Consider the following 14,791-nt stretch of genomic DNA (forward strand, 5'->3'; position numbering starts at 1 on the left):
TTTTGCTTTTTTGAGAGAGGGTGCAGGTGAGTGAGGAGCAGATAGGGAGGGTAAGAGAGAGAATCCCACTAGGGGTGAAGAGGGAAGGGGGTGGGGGGAGATAAGCGGGGCTCACCTGAAGCGGGGCTTGAGCTCACAAAACCGTGAGATCATGATCTGAGCCAAAGTCCAATGTTTAACTGACTGAGCCACCCAGGTGCCTCTCCATGATTTGTTTTGTAACTGTTAAGTTTGTACCTCTTAATCCTCTTCACCTATTTTTCCCACCCCCTACCTCTACCCCTCTGGCAACCACTAGTTTGTATTTATGAGTCTATTTCTGTTTGGTTGGTTGGTTGTTTAGTTTCCACACACAAGTGAAATGATATGACATTTGTCTTAGTCTGACTTATTTCACTTAGCATAATATCCTCTCTAGGTCCATCCACATTGTTGAAAATGGCAAGATCTCAATCTTTTTATGGCTGAGTAATATTCCATGTGTGAAACATATTTCATATTATCATAATTTCACGTTATATATATGTATATTTACCATATATATATTGTATATACATATATACACACATTATACACGTATCATATAGATATATACATAATCTCACCTCTTCTTTATCCATTTATCTATTTGTCGACACTTAAGTTGTTTCCATATCTTGGCTATTATAAATAATGCTTAGGGGTGCATATATCTTTTTGAATTGGTATTTTCATTTTCTTTTCATAAATACCTAGTAGTGGAATTGCTATATTATATAGTAGTTCTATTTTTAATTATTTGAGAAACCTCCATGCTATTTTCAACAGTGGTTGCACCAATTTACATGCCTATCAACAGTGCAAAATGGTTCCTTTTTCTTTTTTCAAAAAAATTTCTTAATGTTTATTCATTTTTGAGAGAGACAGAGTATGTGCGGGGGAGGGGCAAAGAGAGAAAGACACAGAATCTGAAGCAGGCTCCAGGCTCTGAGCTATCAGCACAGAGCTTAATGTGGGGCTCGAATTCATGACCTGCAAGATTATGACCTGAGCCGAAGTCAGATGCTTAACCAACTGAACCACTCAGGCACCCCAAAGGGTTCCTTTTTCTCTACATCCTCACCAACACTTATTATATCTTGTCTTTCTGATACTAGCCATTCTGACAGGTATGAGGTGATATTGTGGTTTTGATTTGCATTTTCCTGATGTTTGGTGATACTGAACATCTTTTCATGTGTGTTTGCTAACTGTATGTCTCCTCTAGAAAAATGTCTATTCGAGTCCTCTACCCATTTTAATCTGATAATTTGGCCTCCCTCTTTCTTTCTTTTTTTTTTTTTTTTTTTTGGTATTTAGTTGCAATATATCATTTGCAAATATCTTCTTCCATTTATAGTCAATTGGCTTTTTGTTCTACTGATGGTTTCCCTGGCTGTGCAAAAGCTTTTTATTTCAGTGTGGTCCCAATAGTTTATTTTTGTTTGTGTTTCCCTTGCCTGAGGAGACATATCCATAAATTTGTTGCTAAAGCCCATATCCAAGAGATTACTGCCTATGATTTCTTTTAATACTTTGATGGTTTCAGGTCTCACGTTTAGATCTTCAATCCATTTTGAGCTTATTTTTGTGTATGGTCTAACAAAGTGGTCCAATTTCATTCTTTTGCACATAGCTGTCCAGTTTTCCCAACACCATTTGATAAAGAAACTGTCTTTTCCCTATTGTATGTTCTTGCCTCCTTGGTTGCACATGAACTGACCATATAAGCCTGGGTTTATTTCTGACCTCTCTATCCTATTCCCCAGAGAAATGGCATTTTAAGGTATGCCTTCATCAAATGACAGGAGAAGAAAGGGGAGGAGAGGGAAAGGGAGGGGAAGAGAAATAACACTAGTAAGTTCTTAGGCAGGAGGAATGGCTAGCCATTTTGGGAAAGGACTCTTTCTGGAGGGTCTCTTCTCATTCCAGCCTAGGATCTTTAGAATAAAGTCACAGAGAAAGAAAAACAAATGCTTCAGGACCTCTCTGAAGGCACATCTCAGCCCAAAGCACACTTCCTAGGGAGTCAATGGGCCCTGAAAGATGTTCCTACAAAGAAATCTGAAAAGTGAAAGGGAGTGATACAGGTCTGTATATAAACAAACCTCTCTCTACAGCAAAGGCCCTGAAAGAAATAAGTGAAACTACAGGAAAACAAAGCCAGGGGCTGTGTGATTACAGTTAGCTAGAAATGCATCTGTGTGTTTTCTGGGTCTGCTGAACTCTCAGAGGTTTGATGAAGAAACAGGACAGACAAAAAAATCACACTAGTTCCAATCAGGTCCTTAAGTGGTGCATTATATACCCTTAGAAAGTAAAGAATTAGGAGGTTTATCGTCCTCACATACACAAATGGGAACTCCACTGCTGGGGTAGGGGGAAGAGGGCAGCGGTGAGAAGCAGAGAGGGCAGCAAGAGAAAATTCACCAAAAACAGCCATTTACCCGTTCGTGGAGAACACCAAACAGTGTGCCGACAGTGATGCGCTCGTAAACAAGGCGGGTCTTCTCTAGGTCTTGGGACAGGCACACAGCCATCAGCTGTAGCAGGTGCGGGTGCCGCAGCTTACTACAAAACAAAAGCAAAAGCAGCTTCACATGAGGTAGAGGGCAGAAAGATATGATGAAAAAATGAGTGCTTTCCTTCCTCTAGGCCCCTTGAACACGTTCTAAACAAATACCATTTGTACCTAATGTCTTTCTAAGAAAACAGGATGGGTGGGGTGAGATAGGGATAGGGGAATCTATGGTCTCTCATTGATCAGAACCTGAGGGCTTAGTCATCGACAATGATGATGACAAGACACAACATCACCAAGAGCTACTGATCAAGGTACTTTACATGCATCATCTCCATCTTAACAACCACCTGTACGAAATACTTTATACTCATTTTTGAGATAAGGAAAACAAGGTCAGGGAGATGTCAGAAACTTGCCCAAGGTCACATACCCCTCAGTCTCACATCAAAGCCCACATTGTGTATATGCATCCTTCCAGCCTCCTGGGGTCCCTTTAGGCTGATTTCCCCCAAAAGGAAGAGTTTGGCCTCTGATACATCTCTTGCAGGGGTTGAGTGTCCTACTCAAGGAACTGGGTCCATTCACTCAGCAGTCCTGGTGTGAAACCATGAACCAAGATCCTGCTTTAGCAAGAGCTAAAGGATTAACCCTGGAGCCGTAGGAAACTTAAGGTACTAAGGTACACCCATGGGCATGTCCTCAATGGCAGAGACTCAGTTCCTCAGTTGTGTGGATCTCATGCACAGCCATCATCTATGAAGACAGGACTGTGCATGCTGTCCTCTTGGGCACAGGGCCAAAAAGCCTCAGGGGCTACTGGCTTAGAGGCTGGCTTGGAGACAACAGTTATGGGAAGTCAATCAGCTAACAGAATTAAGCCCCTCAGCACCACCATTCCCACCCCTCAGGCTATCCATTAATTTCCCTTTCTCTCTCTCTCTCTCTTTCTCTAGAAGTCAAATGAGCCCATTCCAACAGTCAGGAAATGCTGAGGCTGAGGGGGGCTGGTCTCCACACCTCTGCAAAAGCACCAGCACCAGTACCGCATAGCCCTGAACTTGGGTCTGTAAAGAGACGTGGATTGTAACGCACCAGGCTCTTGGGCTTCTTTCTCACCTGCTGTGTTCCTGCTCTGCAATTAACAAGTCAGCCAGCCGAACCCTGCTGCAGTGAGGATGGGTGGTGAGATTCAGCTCCTTCACTGTGACCCTGCTCCCATTCCACACCAGACTACAAGGGCAGGAGAAAGTGCGAGAGCAAGGAATGAGCAGCTCTCCCAGGCAAAAACAGGAGAAGTGGCATTTACACAGAATCTATAATGCAACTCCACTCTGCACCATTGGGTCCTCCCTTCCCCTACCCCCCTAGTCCTAAAGCACCCTCTGGAACTTAGTATAAGTGGCAGGAAGTCACTGAAGGATTTGAGGGAGGGAGTGACTCCACCAGGTTTGCATTTCTTTTTCATTTTTCAATGTTTGTCTATTTATTTACTTATTTAAAGTTTATATTATTTATTTTGAGAGGGACACAGAGAGTGTGAGTGGGAAAGGGGCAGAGAAAGAGGGAGAATCTCAAGCTTTAGCTGCGCTATCAGCCCATGCTGGGCTCAAACTCAGAAAACTGAGAGACCTGAGCTGAAATCAAAAGTTGGACGTCCAACCAACTGAGCCACCCAGGAGCCCCTATTTATTTATTGGGGGGGGGGGGGGGGACAGGGTGGGCAGAAAGAAGGGGAGAGAGAAAATCCTAAGCAGCATCCATGCTATTAGCACAGAGCCCAATGTGAGGCCTCTATCTCATGAATCGAACCATGAGATTATGACCTGAGCCGAAATCAAGAGTAGAATGCTAGCCAGGTGCCCTTGGGTTTGCATTTTAGAAAGACAACAGCATTAGGGGCACCTGGGTGGCTCAGTCAGTTAAGTGTCTGACTTCAGCTCAGGTCATGATCTCACAGTTCGTGGGTTTGAGCCCCGCATTGGGCTCTGTGCTGACAACACAGAGCCTGGAGCCTGCTTTGGACTCTGTGTCTTCCTCTCTCTCTGCCCCTCCCCTGCTCATTCTCTGTCTCTCTCTCTCTGTCTCTCTCTCTCAAAAATAAATAAACATTAAAAAAAAAAAAGATAACAGCACCAGCAGTGTGGGGAATGGTAGGGAGGGGTGGTCAGAGAATGGGGAACTGGCTAGGAAGCCAGTCTGTGTGAGGGGCACTGATGACTTGAACAAAGACCACAGCAGTAGGACAGAAAGGAGGGGGGACCTGGTAACAAATCTGTGGCACAGGCAGGAAACTAGGGGATAGAGGGCCTCAGGAGTCTGGCAGAGGCCTTTATGGAAAGGTGTTTCTTCTAGACAGGGAAGAAGCATCCAGGTTCAAGCAGGCCAAGAAACCTTGGCCAAGACAACTCTTGGGACCCTGCAGGTGCCAGGTCTCTGGGGACTGAGAATACCCCAGGCACTTTTGTCATAGACAAATCCCATTACCGCTTCCCCCGCCCCCGCAGTTGGCTGGTGAGAGCTGTAGCTGATGCCTGTTCTGGCTTCCACAGAGGCCTCAATCAATACCCTCTGGCCTGTATCAGAGGCCAGACGGTAACCACTAAGCTGCCTCTAACTCTAGAAAACAGAGAGATTAGAACATCATCATGAGTAATCTTTCAGATAAGTTGTTCTGGGGTGGGGGATGGGGGGCATCTGGCAATGTCTGTAGACGCTCTGAGTTGTCACAGTCACGACGGTGGAAAGGGGTCAGCAGAGGCTGGTACCGGCATCCAGTGAGTAGAAACCAGAGATGCTCTTAAACATCCTACACTGCACAGGACAGCCCCCAACAATGAAGGATACCAGCCAAAAACATCAATGGTGTCCAGGTTGAAAAACCCTGATTTTGACGTATATTCTTCATTGTTTGTGTTTTGGGGGAAACCCTCCACACATAAGGGAATCACATGAAGCCCACCCTTCCTGTGGGACTAAATCAGACCTCCCACTGGCCAGCTTCTGCTTACTTGGTCATGACCATGTAGGGGCCACTGAAGAAAGAGAAGGTAGGCTCATCATCAGCTTGAATCACTTCCTTTTCTCCAATTACTGGAAGAGATCCCAGGTAGGCCAGCTGTGCTCCCCCTGTGAGATAAAACTGAGAGCAGAGCACAGCTTCAAATTGAGGGGAGAAAAGAGGAAAAGCAAAATGTCCTCAGAATCCTGTGCCAGCTAAAAATAATAACTGCTATTTACCAAAAGTTGCTGAATTCCCCTATGCACTGGACACTATTCTTTAATTTGTACTATCTTTAAACTGCCTAGAAACCCTGCAAGGTTGTAATATTCTTTCCCTTTTACTAGTGAGGAAACCAAGGCTCATGAAGGGAGGTCAGACGCCTGCCTGAAGTACCAGGCTGGGGCTCACAGGCCTCTTGTGCCCCCATAGAACCCAGACCTATGTGCAGCCAAGGCCAACATTCCTGCTCCCTCCTTCCCACCCAAGGCTGCCTAGGCACAACCAACAGATGCAGGGCTAGGTAAAACTGTCAGCAAACATCACCCAGACACCCAGTTACATTCCCAAATGTCTCTCTTTGATGGGCAGGAGAGACATTTTCCCTCAACACATTTCTCAGTTCAAAATCTCAATGCCTTAAAGGCATTCCAACAAAAAGTTATGGAGGGCAAGTCAACCACCAATAAGACCTACGGGGTCAGTGTAGCCCTCTGCTTCTCTTCAGGGAGACATGTCTGGGGCCCTCACTGGGAATTAATGAAAGGATCATTTTCTAAACTCCCCAAATCTAGCCCAATGTCATTCAAGGGAACTTTCCAGGGCTTTCTCCGTTTTTCAGTAAGGACAAGAAGACTAAGAGTTATCTGTCCTGCAAAAGTAGTAAAGAAGAAACAGAACACTCTGGAGAGGATAAGGAAAAAAGAGTTGGACAGGGTTGGGGGAAGTGGGGCCAGAGTCAGGGCCAGTTGGCTCTCCAGTTGGCCCTGCAAATGCTGGGTGTCAGTGGCAACCTCTTACCTTCCCAAAGCCAAAGCTGTAGATATTTTGCGCAGAAATGACTCCAGCTTTAAGCAGTCGGTTAGGAGAGCCATTAGGGTTTCTAGAAGTATTTTTAAAAGGAAGAAAAGTAAGAATTAACCATATCCAGAGGAACTGAGCTATGAATTAACCATATCCAGAGCTATGAGAAAGTGTAGTTCATTTTGTCTTTACTACTTGACTGTTTATCATGAAACTACGTAAGAGCCAGCCTATGAGAGGGCCCTGTGATTTCCACCTCCTGGTAATCTTGCTTTGTGGGTTTCAGATAGGGCAGACCTGTTAGGCCAACTGGGCACTGAATAAATGATGGAGTGGTTGATTTCCAAGGCTAGATCCACCAGAGCTTCTGTTCTGATCACTCTCGGATCCCTTGCTCTGAAGGAGGCCAGCTACCATGTTGTGAGGACACTCTAGCAGCCCGATGGAGAGGCCCAACACCCACTACCAATTTGCCAGCCATGTGAGTATGCCATCTTGGAACTGGATCCTCCAGTCCCAGTGAAGCCTTCAGATGATAAAGCCCTACCTGACATCTTGACTACAACTTCGTAAGAAACCCTAAGCCAGATCCACGTAGCTAAGCCATTCCCTGAATTCTGACCCACAGAGCTTGTGTGAGATACAAATGTTTATTGCTGTTTGAAACTGCTAAGTTTGGGTGGCTTGGGGGTGGATTCAATATGCAGCAATAGATGATGAGTTCAGATGGTCAAAGTTGGAAAGAATCAAAACATGTCTTTTTTTCTTTTAAGAACAAAACATCTTATCCAGCTTTTATTTTTATAGATGGGACAAATGGAGCCCAGAGAGGGGGAACCTGCTGGTCTGAGGTCACAGAGCAGCAGGAATGGCCAGACAGACCCTGATACTCATTCCAGCCACTGCTCTTTCCACATACCACACCCAAACCACCACCGTGGGACACTGCACACTGGGACCCCCCATGAACTGAGAGTCTGGCAAGGAATGGCTTATATTTCTTTGGCTCCCCAAGGCTGGCATGGTGCCATACATGTAGTAGGTGCTTACTTAATGCTTTCCGAATGAGTAGTTGAGGCTCAGATTGAAGGACAACACATTCTGCTAGTGCTGGAGCCATTTTCCCTCCCTCAGCAAATGGCAAAGGAGCTGCAGGTAACAGTGTGTACTCATCCTCACCCCACATCAGCTCTGAGAGGCTCCATGTGCCCACTTTTCACGCACAGAAGCAAATTCTTTACTCTGCTTTCAGAGATACTTTTAGGCTCTATCTCATTGGCAACTTAGGCCAGGCTGTCCCTTCCTCACTTTTAGCTGCTGTGAGGTTTAAATGAAGACTCCACAGTTTGGACTGAGATAAACTGGACATCCCAATTTATACGTAATGTTCCAGTATCATTCGTGGTAGCATCCCCTTCACTCGCAAAGCAGCCCAGCATGGAGGATAAGCTATCTAGTCAACGTAATCTGAGTGGACATGCCCCCTTCTTACACCAAATTCTTAATCTCCTCTAGAAACAGAGGCTACATGCTCAGGCCTCAAATATCCAGGGGACAACAACTGTTTCCTGCCCAGGGGAACAGATTTTGAGGTGGCAGCAACGGCATGCCTCCCCAGCAGCACCAGAACGGGAGGATACCATTGACAATACTCCCCCTTCCCATCTGGGGCTTCTCAGGTATGTGAGTGGCTTTTTAAAGGGTATGAGCTCCGTTTAAGCAGAGGAACTGGCTGTTCTCCAGCAGGGACTTGGACTATAACTACAATCAGATCAACATTTCTTGCTCTTTTACCTGAATTTCTCAGGCCATGTCTATTTAAGTAAATTCAGCTGGGTGGAAGGGGGAAAACTGACTTCCGTTATCTATAACAATACAACCATCTGTTCTTCTCAGTTCAGTGCTTTTTCTTTCCCCCCAACCAGGCTCTATGTAAACACGTACCTGTGAGGAATCTTACCGACATGGGCCTCACTCACAGATCTGAGAAGCCAGTTCTTATTTCAAGGATTCATGTGTTTTCTTCACATTAAAAAGGGGGATGTATGCACTTCCCCTCTACTTTCCATTAAGTACTGCATGGTCCAACCCCATTAAAAAAATAATGTTTCATCTAACTATAAAATAAATGCTACATCTAGATTAGTATCTGAAATTTGTTAGGTTTTTTAACACTTAACTTGGATTTTCCTTTAGGCTGGCCCTTGTACCCCCTCACCTTGTACTCAGCCCTACCATACAACAAGCAGTGAAGGGCTGGTGATGGTGAGCAAGACACACACAGGCCTTGCCCTCTTGGGGTTATGGAACTGTATAAAATTTCTGAATGTGACAGACTCCATTTTGAAGTTCCATCTTCCTTTCCAACTAATGAACTCCTGAACTGGGCCAGAAGCAGCAATGGTTTCACAAAGCAGTTGCCCATAAAATTCAACAGAACAAATGGCATTCACGCCATAAAACTGTTGGTATGAACTTTAAGACAGAATAGTTTACTAATGCACACCAAGAATAGTTTTATTTGACGGCACCAAAAAAAACAGAGAGTAATCAAAAATAGCTCAAGGGGTGCCTGGGTGGCTCAGCTGGTTGAGCTGACTTCAGCTCAGGCCATGAACTCACTGATCATGAGTTCGAGCCCAGCGTCGGGCTCTGTGCTGACAGCTCAGAGCCTGGAGCCTGCTTTGGACCCTGTGTCTCCTTCTCTCTCTGTTGCTCCCCTACTTTCTCACTTTCTCTCTTTCTCTTTCTCTCTCTCTCTCTCTCTCTCTCAAAAATAAAGAAAGGTTAAAAAAAATTAAAAAAAAAAAAACAACCCAGCTCAAGCAGTTACTTAGTACCAGTTAACAGGCTTTTTCCTCTTCTTTATCTAAGTTCTATAATTAGCCCCCTTCTTTCTCACAAAAAAGACTCACTTTCCCCCACTTTTCTGCTTGGTACCAGAATCTGTGCTCCCTGAATTGCAATTGTGAGACCCCAAATAAAAGGTCTTTGTGTCTTGTTCAGTTTTGCCTCCTTTTCTCAGTTAGCAGTGTTCAGTCTTATTAGAAACAGGCAAGAACATATATAAATACAATAATTACAAACTGGGATAAGTCTCTCCAAACTCTGAAGGAGGGAACTCCACACAAGGGGGAGGGCAAGGACAGGCAAGGAGGCGAGCTCAGCAGGGCCTCCAAGGTCAGATGAGGAAGTGGGAGTTTATTCTGATAGCTATGGGGAATGACCTAAAGGGTTTTTGGCAGAGACTGGCAAGAGTGGCAGGGGGGTATGGGGGGAGCAGTTAGAAGTAACTAGACCATGGGGCGCCTGGGTGGCTAAGTCGGTTAAGCGGCCGACTTCGGCTCAGGTCACGATCTCGCGGTCCGTGAGTTCAAGCCCCACATCGGGCTCTGTGCTGACAGCCTGGAGCCTGTTTCAGATTCTGTGTCTCCCTCTCTCTGTGACCCTCCCCCGTTCATGTTCTGTCTCTCTCTGTCTCAAAAATAAATAAATGTTAAAAAAAAAAAAAAAAAAGTTAAAAAAAAAAAGTAACTAGACCTCGAGGGAATTAACTCATTTTTCCTAAGAAGCCAACGGCACCCAGAAAGAAAACCAGGACTTGTGCAGGGAAGGACAGGACAAGGAAGCCTTCGAGGGTGTGACAAGTCTTGCAACTCTGACTACAGAAAGTGATGCCATCAGAGAAAATCAAAATGGAAAGGATTCTCTGGATACAAACCCTGAATTAATAAAGCCCTAAGAACTTTATTTTATTTTGTTTTATTTTAAGCCCTAAGAATTTCAAATAGCTAGGCAGTTGAGCATGGAGATAAACCTGAGGCCCACCTCCTGCAACTGTGATGGGGTTAGGTGGGCTGCCCACTAGCTGGCAGCAAATCACGCCAGCTTAACACAGCCTGAGGACGCTAGGTTAAGCATTTGTATTCTTTTGTAGTCTTAGAGATAAAGGAACACTCTTTCCATGGTTTGGGAGAGGACAAAAAATCCAGTTGGCTGCTCTGCTGGGAAGGAGTTTTCTGCAGGGCTCCTCAGACCTGAAAAGTTCTTTCTTTGCTAACCACAGGGTGGTGCCCACTAGAGCCCAGAACTCATTTCCCCTGGACATTCCTGGATAGGGGCATGACAGCTGAAGGTGCTCCTCTGGGTACATTTTTAAGCGGCCACATCCTCTCCTTCAGAGCTCACCACTTAGGGTGGGCCAGATCCTGGAGGGGACCAACATGGAGGGGACCATGGTGGCTCACGGTGCAGGACTCCTACAAGAAAGGCTGGGGTGATGCCCGCCGAATATTCCACTTGGCTCAGCTCAAGGCAGCACTCACCCCTGTATGAGGCCACCAAGCCTGGGTGGGCCACTGATGAGCCGCTGAGGGGAGTCAATCTTCTTTAGGAGGTCATAGGAGAAGCCCTGTATGATGGCCTGCATGTGCGAGGCACAGCGCTGCATGAACTCCACCATCTGCAACACAGCGTGAAGATGCTCAGTGCTGAGGCAACTAGTGGCTACCCTGGCTTTCAGTGCAACTGCAAGAGTCTGACATGAATGAGCTGAGGAGCCAGGAGCCCCTGACAGGGAAATCTCTGGAAAGGGAAGGGCTCAAGTGATTTTTTTTTTTACAGAATGTTTCCAGAGAGGTGATTTGGCAATCATTTCCTCCAACTCCCTCCATTAACAGATGAGGAAACTGAAGCAGAAGGAGCAAAATTACTCGTCTAAGGCGAACAGCTAATGAGTTGGAGAACCAGGGGGAGGGAAGGGAGGCCTCTGCCCACCTCCCTCCTCCCTCCACATGCCAAGTATTGTGCACACACTTTATGCTTTACATCTGTTATGTTATTTAGACCTCATTCAAACGCATCACACCTGCCAGTGTGCAGCCTCAACAGGTTATGTAATGTCAGTGGGCCTCAGTTTCCTCATCTGTTAAATGGGGACAATAACAGCATCTACATGACCGATTTATTGTGAAGATTAAATGACTTAATACTGAGCTAATTTAATTCAGAACCTCTGATGTGTAGTTAAGTGCTAGTCAAGGGTCAAAATTACAACTGTTCTCCCTCCTCAGGTGCCTGGGAGGCTCAGTCGTTTAAGCGGCCAACTTTAGCTCAGGTCATGATCTCACTCACAGTTTGTGGGTTCAAGCCCCGCATCAGGCTCTGTGCTGACAGCTCAGAGCCTGGAGGATGATTTGGATTGTGTCTCCTTCTCCCTCTGTCCCTCCCCTGTCGCACATGGTCTCTCAAAAAAAACTCTTCTTCCTTCTCACTGAATGGTTGGACAGGAAAGAAAAGTTCACTAATCTTGCCTGAGGTTTTATAGCTGGGTAACTTGCTTCAACCCAGGCCTGTGTGTCCAGTGCCGATAGCAAGACCACTACAAGCCCTGTGCTGTCCCCAGGATCAGCCCCTGATCCCTGGGCTCCTGGCTTCCAGCCCAGTGCTCTGCCTTGGCTGTGGCTACAGAGTGGGCCCAACCTTACCACGGTGCTACGCTCCTTCCCTGCTGTCAGGGCCCAGGTCTGTGGATTTTGACCCTTCTCGTCATGGAGTCGAAGATCACCCCCTGCATCCAGCAGTTTACTGAGGATCCACTGATTCCCTGAAAATGCTGCTGCATGAACAGGGGTGCTCCCATCAAAGCAGCGGCTGGAGGGGAAAGTAGCAGTATTAAGGTGGGGGGATTCAATGGGTGACACAAAAAGCTCTCTTTTTACAAAGGAAACCTTTGGGAGGATTATAATATCATTTGTGAGGCTTTGCCAACAGGAGCTTTATACACATCCTCTTTTTCCACCCTTACCTCTACCCTTCAAGGTGGTATCATTTTCCAATATACAGATAAGGAAACAAAAGGGCAAAGCTGAAATTCATACCCAAGTATGGGTCTGGTTCCAAATCTGGTATCCCTTTTCCCATTGCCCTTTGATACTGGCTGCTCTGAAACAATTTCTTCATGTGTGTAGGGTCTCGAGGTCAGGCTGGTGAAGCACAAACTAACCAGACACCATCCCTCTCTTGTGAGAATGTCTCTATCTCCCAAATCCCCCAGTAGAGGCCCGCAAAACCTTGGCACCAGCAATCTGATCAAGAATCTACAGGGCCCAGGGACGCCTGGGTGGCTCAGTAGGGTTGAGCGTCCGACTTTGGCTCAGGTCATGATCTCATGATTCGTGAGTTCGAACATTGTGTCGGACTCTGTGCTTGACAGCTCAGAGCCTGGAGCCTGCTTCTGATTCTGTGTCTCCCTTTCTCTGCCCCTACTCCGCTCATACTCTCTCTCTCAAAAATAAACATTAAAAAGAAAAGAAAATTAAAAAAAAAAAAGAATCTACAGGGCAGCTGGGTGGCTCAGTTGGTTAAGTATTGACTCTTGGTTTTGGCTCAATTCATGATCTCATGGTTTGTGAGTTCAAGCCCCACATGGGGCTCTGTGCTGAGGGTACTGAGCCTGCTTGAGATTCTCTCCATCTCTGCCCCTTCCTTGCTTGTGTTCTCTCTCTCTCAAAATAAATAAATAAACTTAACAAAAAAAAGTCTGCAACTCAGGAAAACGTCACCAAAGCCAATTAACAATCTGAAGCATAAAGGGGTGGCATTTATTGTGTTCAGAATACAGTGATATGTGATATATAGCTGTGGTTTCTTAACCTGGCTGCACATTAGGACCACACAGGAAGCTTACTGTGGTTCTTGTGAAAAAGAAACACAAACAGGAGAAGGCAGAGGAAAAAGAGAAGAAGAAGAAACAAAATGAAAACGGAGGAGGAAGTTGAGAAGAAAGAAAGGAGTCTGAAGGTGGTAGTGCCTGACTGGCTCAGTTAGCAGAGCATGTGACTCTTGAGGTGATGTGAATCTTGAGGTCATGAGTTCAAGCCCCACACTGGGTGTGGAGCCTACTTTAAAATTAAAAAAAAAAAAAAAAAGGAAAAAGAAAAAGTCTCCCTGGACGGCTTAGTCTGTAAAGCATATGATTCTTGATCTCAGGGTTGTAAGTTTGAGTCCCATGTTAGGTAGACAGATTACTTAAAATCTTGGGGCACATAGGTGGCTCAGTCAGTTAAGTGTCTGACTCTTGATTTCAGCTCAGGTCATGATCTCACAGTTCATGGGTTCAAGCCCCACATTGGGCTTGCGCTGACAGCACTGAGACTGCTTGGGACGCTCGCTCGCTCTCTCTCTCTCTCTCTCTCTCCCCCCATCCCTCCCCTGCTCACAGTCTCTTTCTCTCTCATAATTAAATGAACTAAAAAAAAAAAAAAAAACAAGAAAAAGAAAAAGAAAGAAAGACAAAGTATTTAGAAAAATAAAAAATAAAACAAAATCTTTAGGAGCGTCTGGGTGGCTCAGTTGGTTAAGCCTCCAACTCTTGATTTCGGCTTAGGTCATGATCTCACGGTTATGGCATCAAACCCCACATCAGACTCTGCGCTGAGCATGAAATCTTCTTGAGATTCTCTCTTTCTCTCCCTCTGCCCTTCTCCCCAACATGCACTCTAAATAAATAAATAAATAAATAAATAAATAAATAAATAAATAAAATCTTTAAAGAAAAAAAAGTCTCCTAGTTCCAGATCCTCAGTTCTCTTGCTCAAAGACAACTATTGTTACAAGTTTTTATATCCTTTCAGAAATCTTCTCTGCAGGGGTGCCTGGGTGGCTTAGTCGATTAAGCAGTTAGGCCTCAACCTTGATTTTGGCTCAGCTTATGAGTAATCTCACAGGTTCGTGAGATTGAGCACTGAATGGGCCAGGCTCCATGCTGACAGCGCAGATCCTGTTGCAGATTCTGTTTCAGACCCTTTCTCTCCCTTTCTCTCTGCCCCAACCCCACTGGCACACACGCGTACTCTCTCTCTCCAAATAAATAAGCTTTAAAGAAAAATTTTTAAAAAGAAATGTTCTCTGCATATACAAGTAGGAATAAGAATATGCTATATAAACTGTTCTGCATTTAAGTTTTTTCACTTAATGTATCTTGGAGAAATTTCCATATGACAACATACAAGTCACTCCAATTCTTTTTTTTTTTTTTTTTAATTTTTATTTATTTTGAGAGAGAACAAGAGTGTGAGCAAAAGCTAGGGAGGGACAGAGAGAGAGGAAGAGACAGAATCCCAAGCTGACAGAACAAAACCTGATGTGGAGCTCACACTCACAAACCGTGAGATCATGACCTGAGCTGAAATCAAGAGTCAGACGCTCAACCAACTGAGCCACCCAGT

General features: G+C 45.3%; 1 protein-coding gene across 7 annotated transcripts in view; it reads right to left on the bottom strand.

Annotated features, from left to right (window-relative positions):
* Window positions 1-14,791, bottom strand: part of TEX14 (testis expressed 14, intercellular bridge forming factor) — a 122,648-nt gene that overhangs the window by 46,808 nt on the left and 61,049 nt on the right. For 6 of the 7 annotated variants that reach the window (XM_058704409.1, XM_058704408.1, XM_058704406.1 and 3 more), the window contains exons 4-9: window positions 12,050-12,215; window positions 10,889-11,025; window positions 6,561-6,642; window positions 5,551-5,681; window positions 3,659-3,772; window positions 2,466-2,589 (exon numbers count right to left, since the gene is read on the bottom strand). In XM_058704409.1, coding sequence (XP_058560392.1) covers window positions 2,466-2,589; window positions 3,659-3,772; window positions 5,551-5,681; window positions 6,561-6,642; window positions 10,889-11,025; window positions 12,050-12,215 — 754 coding nt within the window. The remainder of the gene's footprint in view (window positions 1-2,465; window positions 2,590-3,658; window positions 3,773-5,550; window positions 5,682-6,560; window positions 6,643-10,888; window positions 11,026-12,049; window positions 12,216-14,791) is intronic. The other variant, XM_058704410.1, reaches the window with a different exon arrangement.

This window comes from Neofelis nebulosa, chromosome 16, assembly GCF_028018385.1.
Source record: "Neofelis nebulosa isolate mNeoNeb1 chromosome 16, mNeoNeb1.pri, whole genome shotgun sequence".
Taxonomy (NCBI): Eukaryota; Metazoa; Chordata; class Mammalia; order Carnivora; family Felidae; genus Neofelis; species Neofelis nebulosa.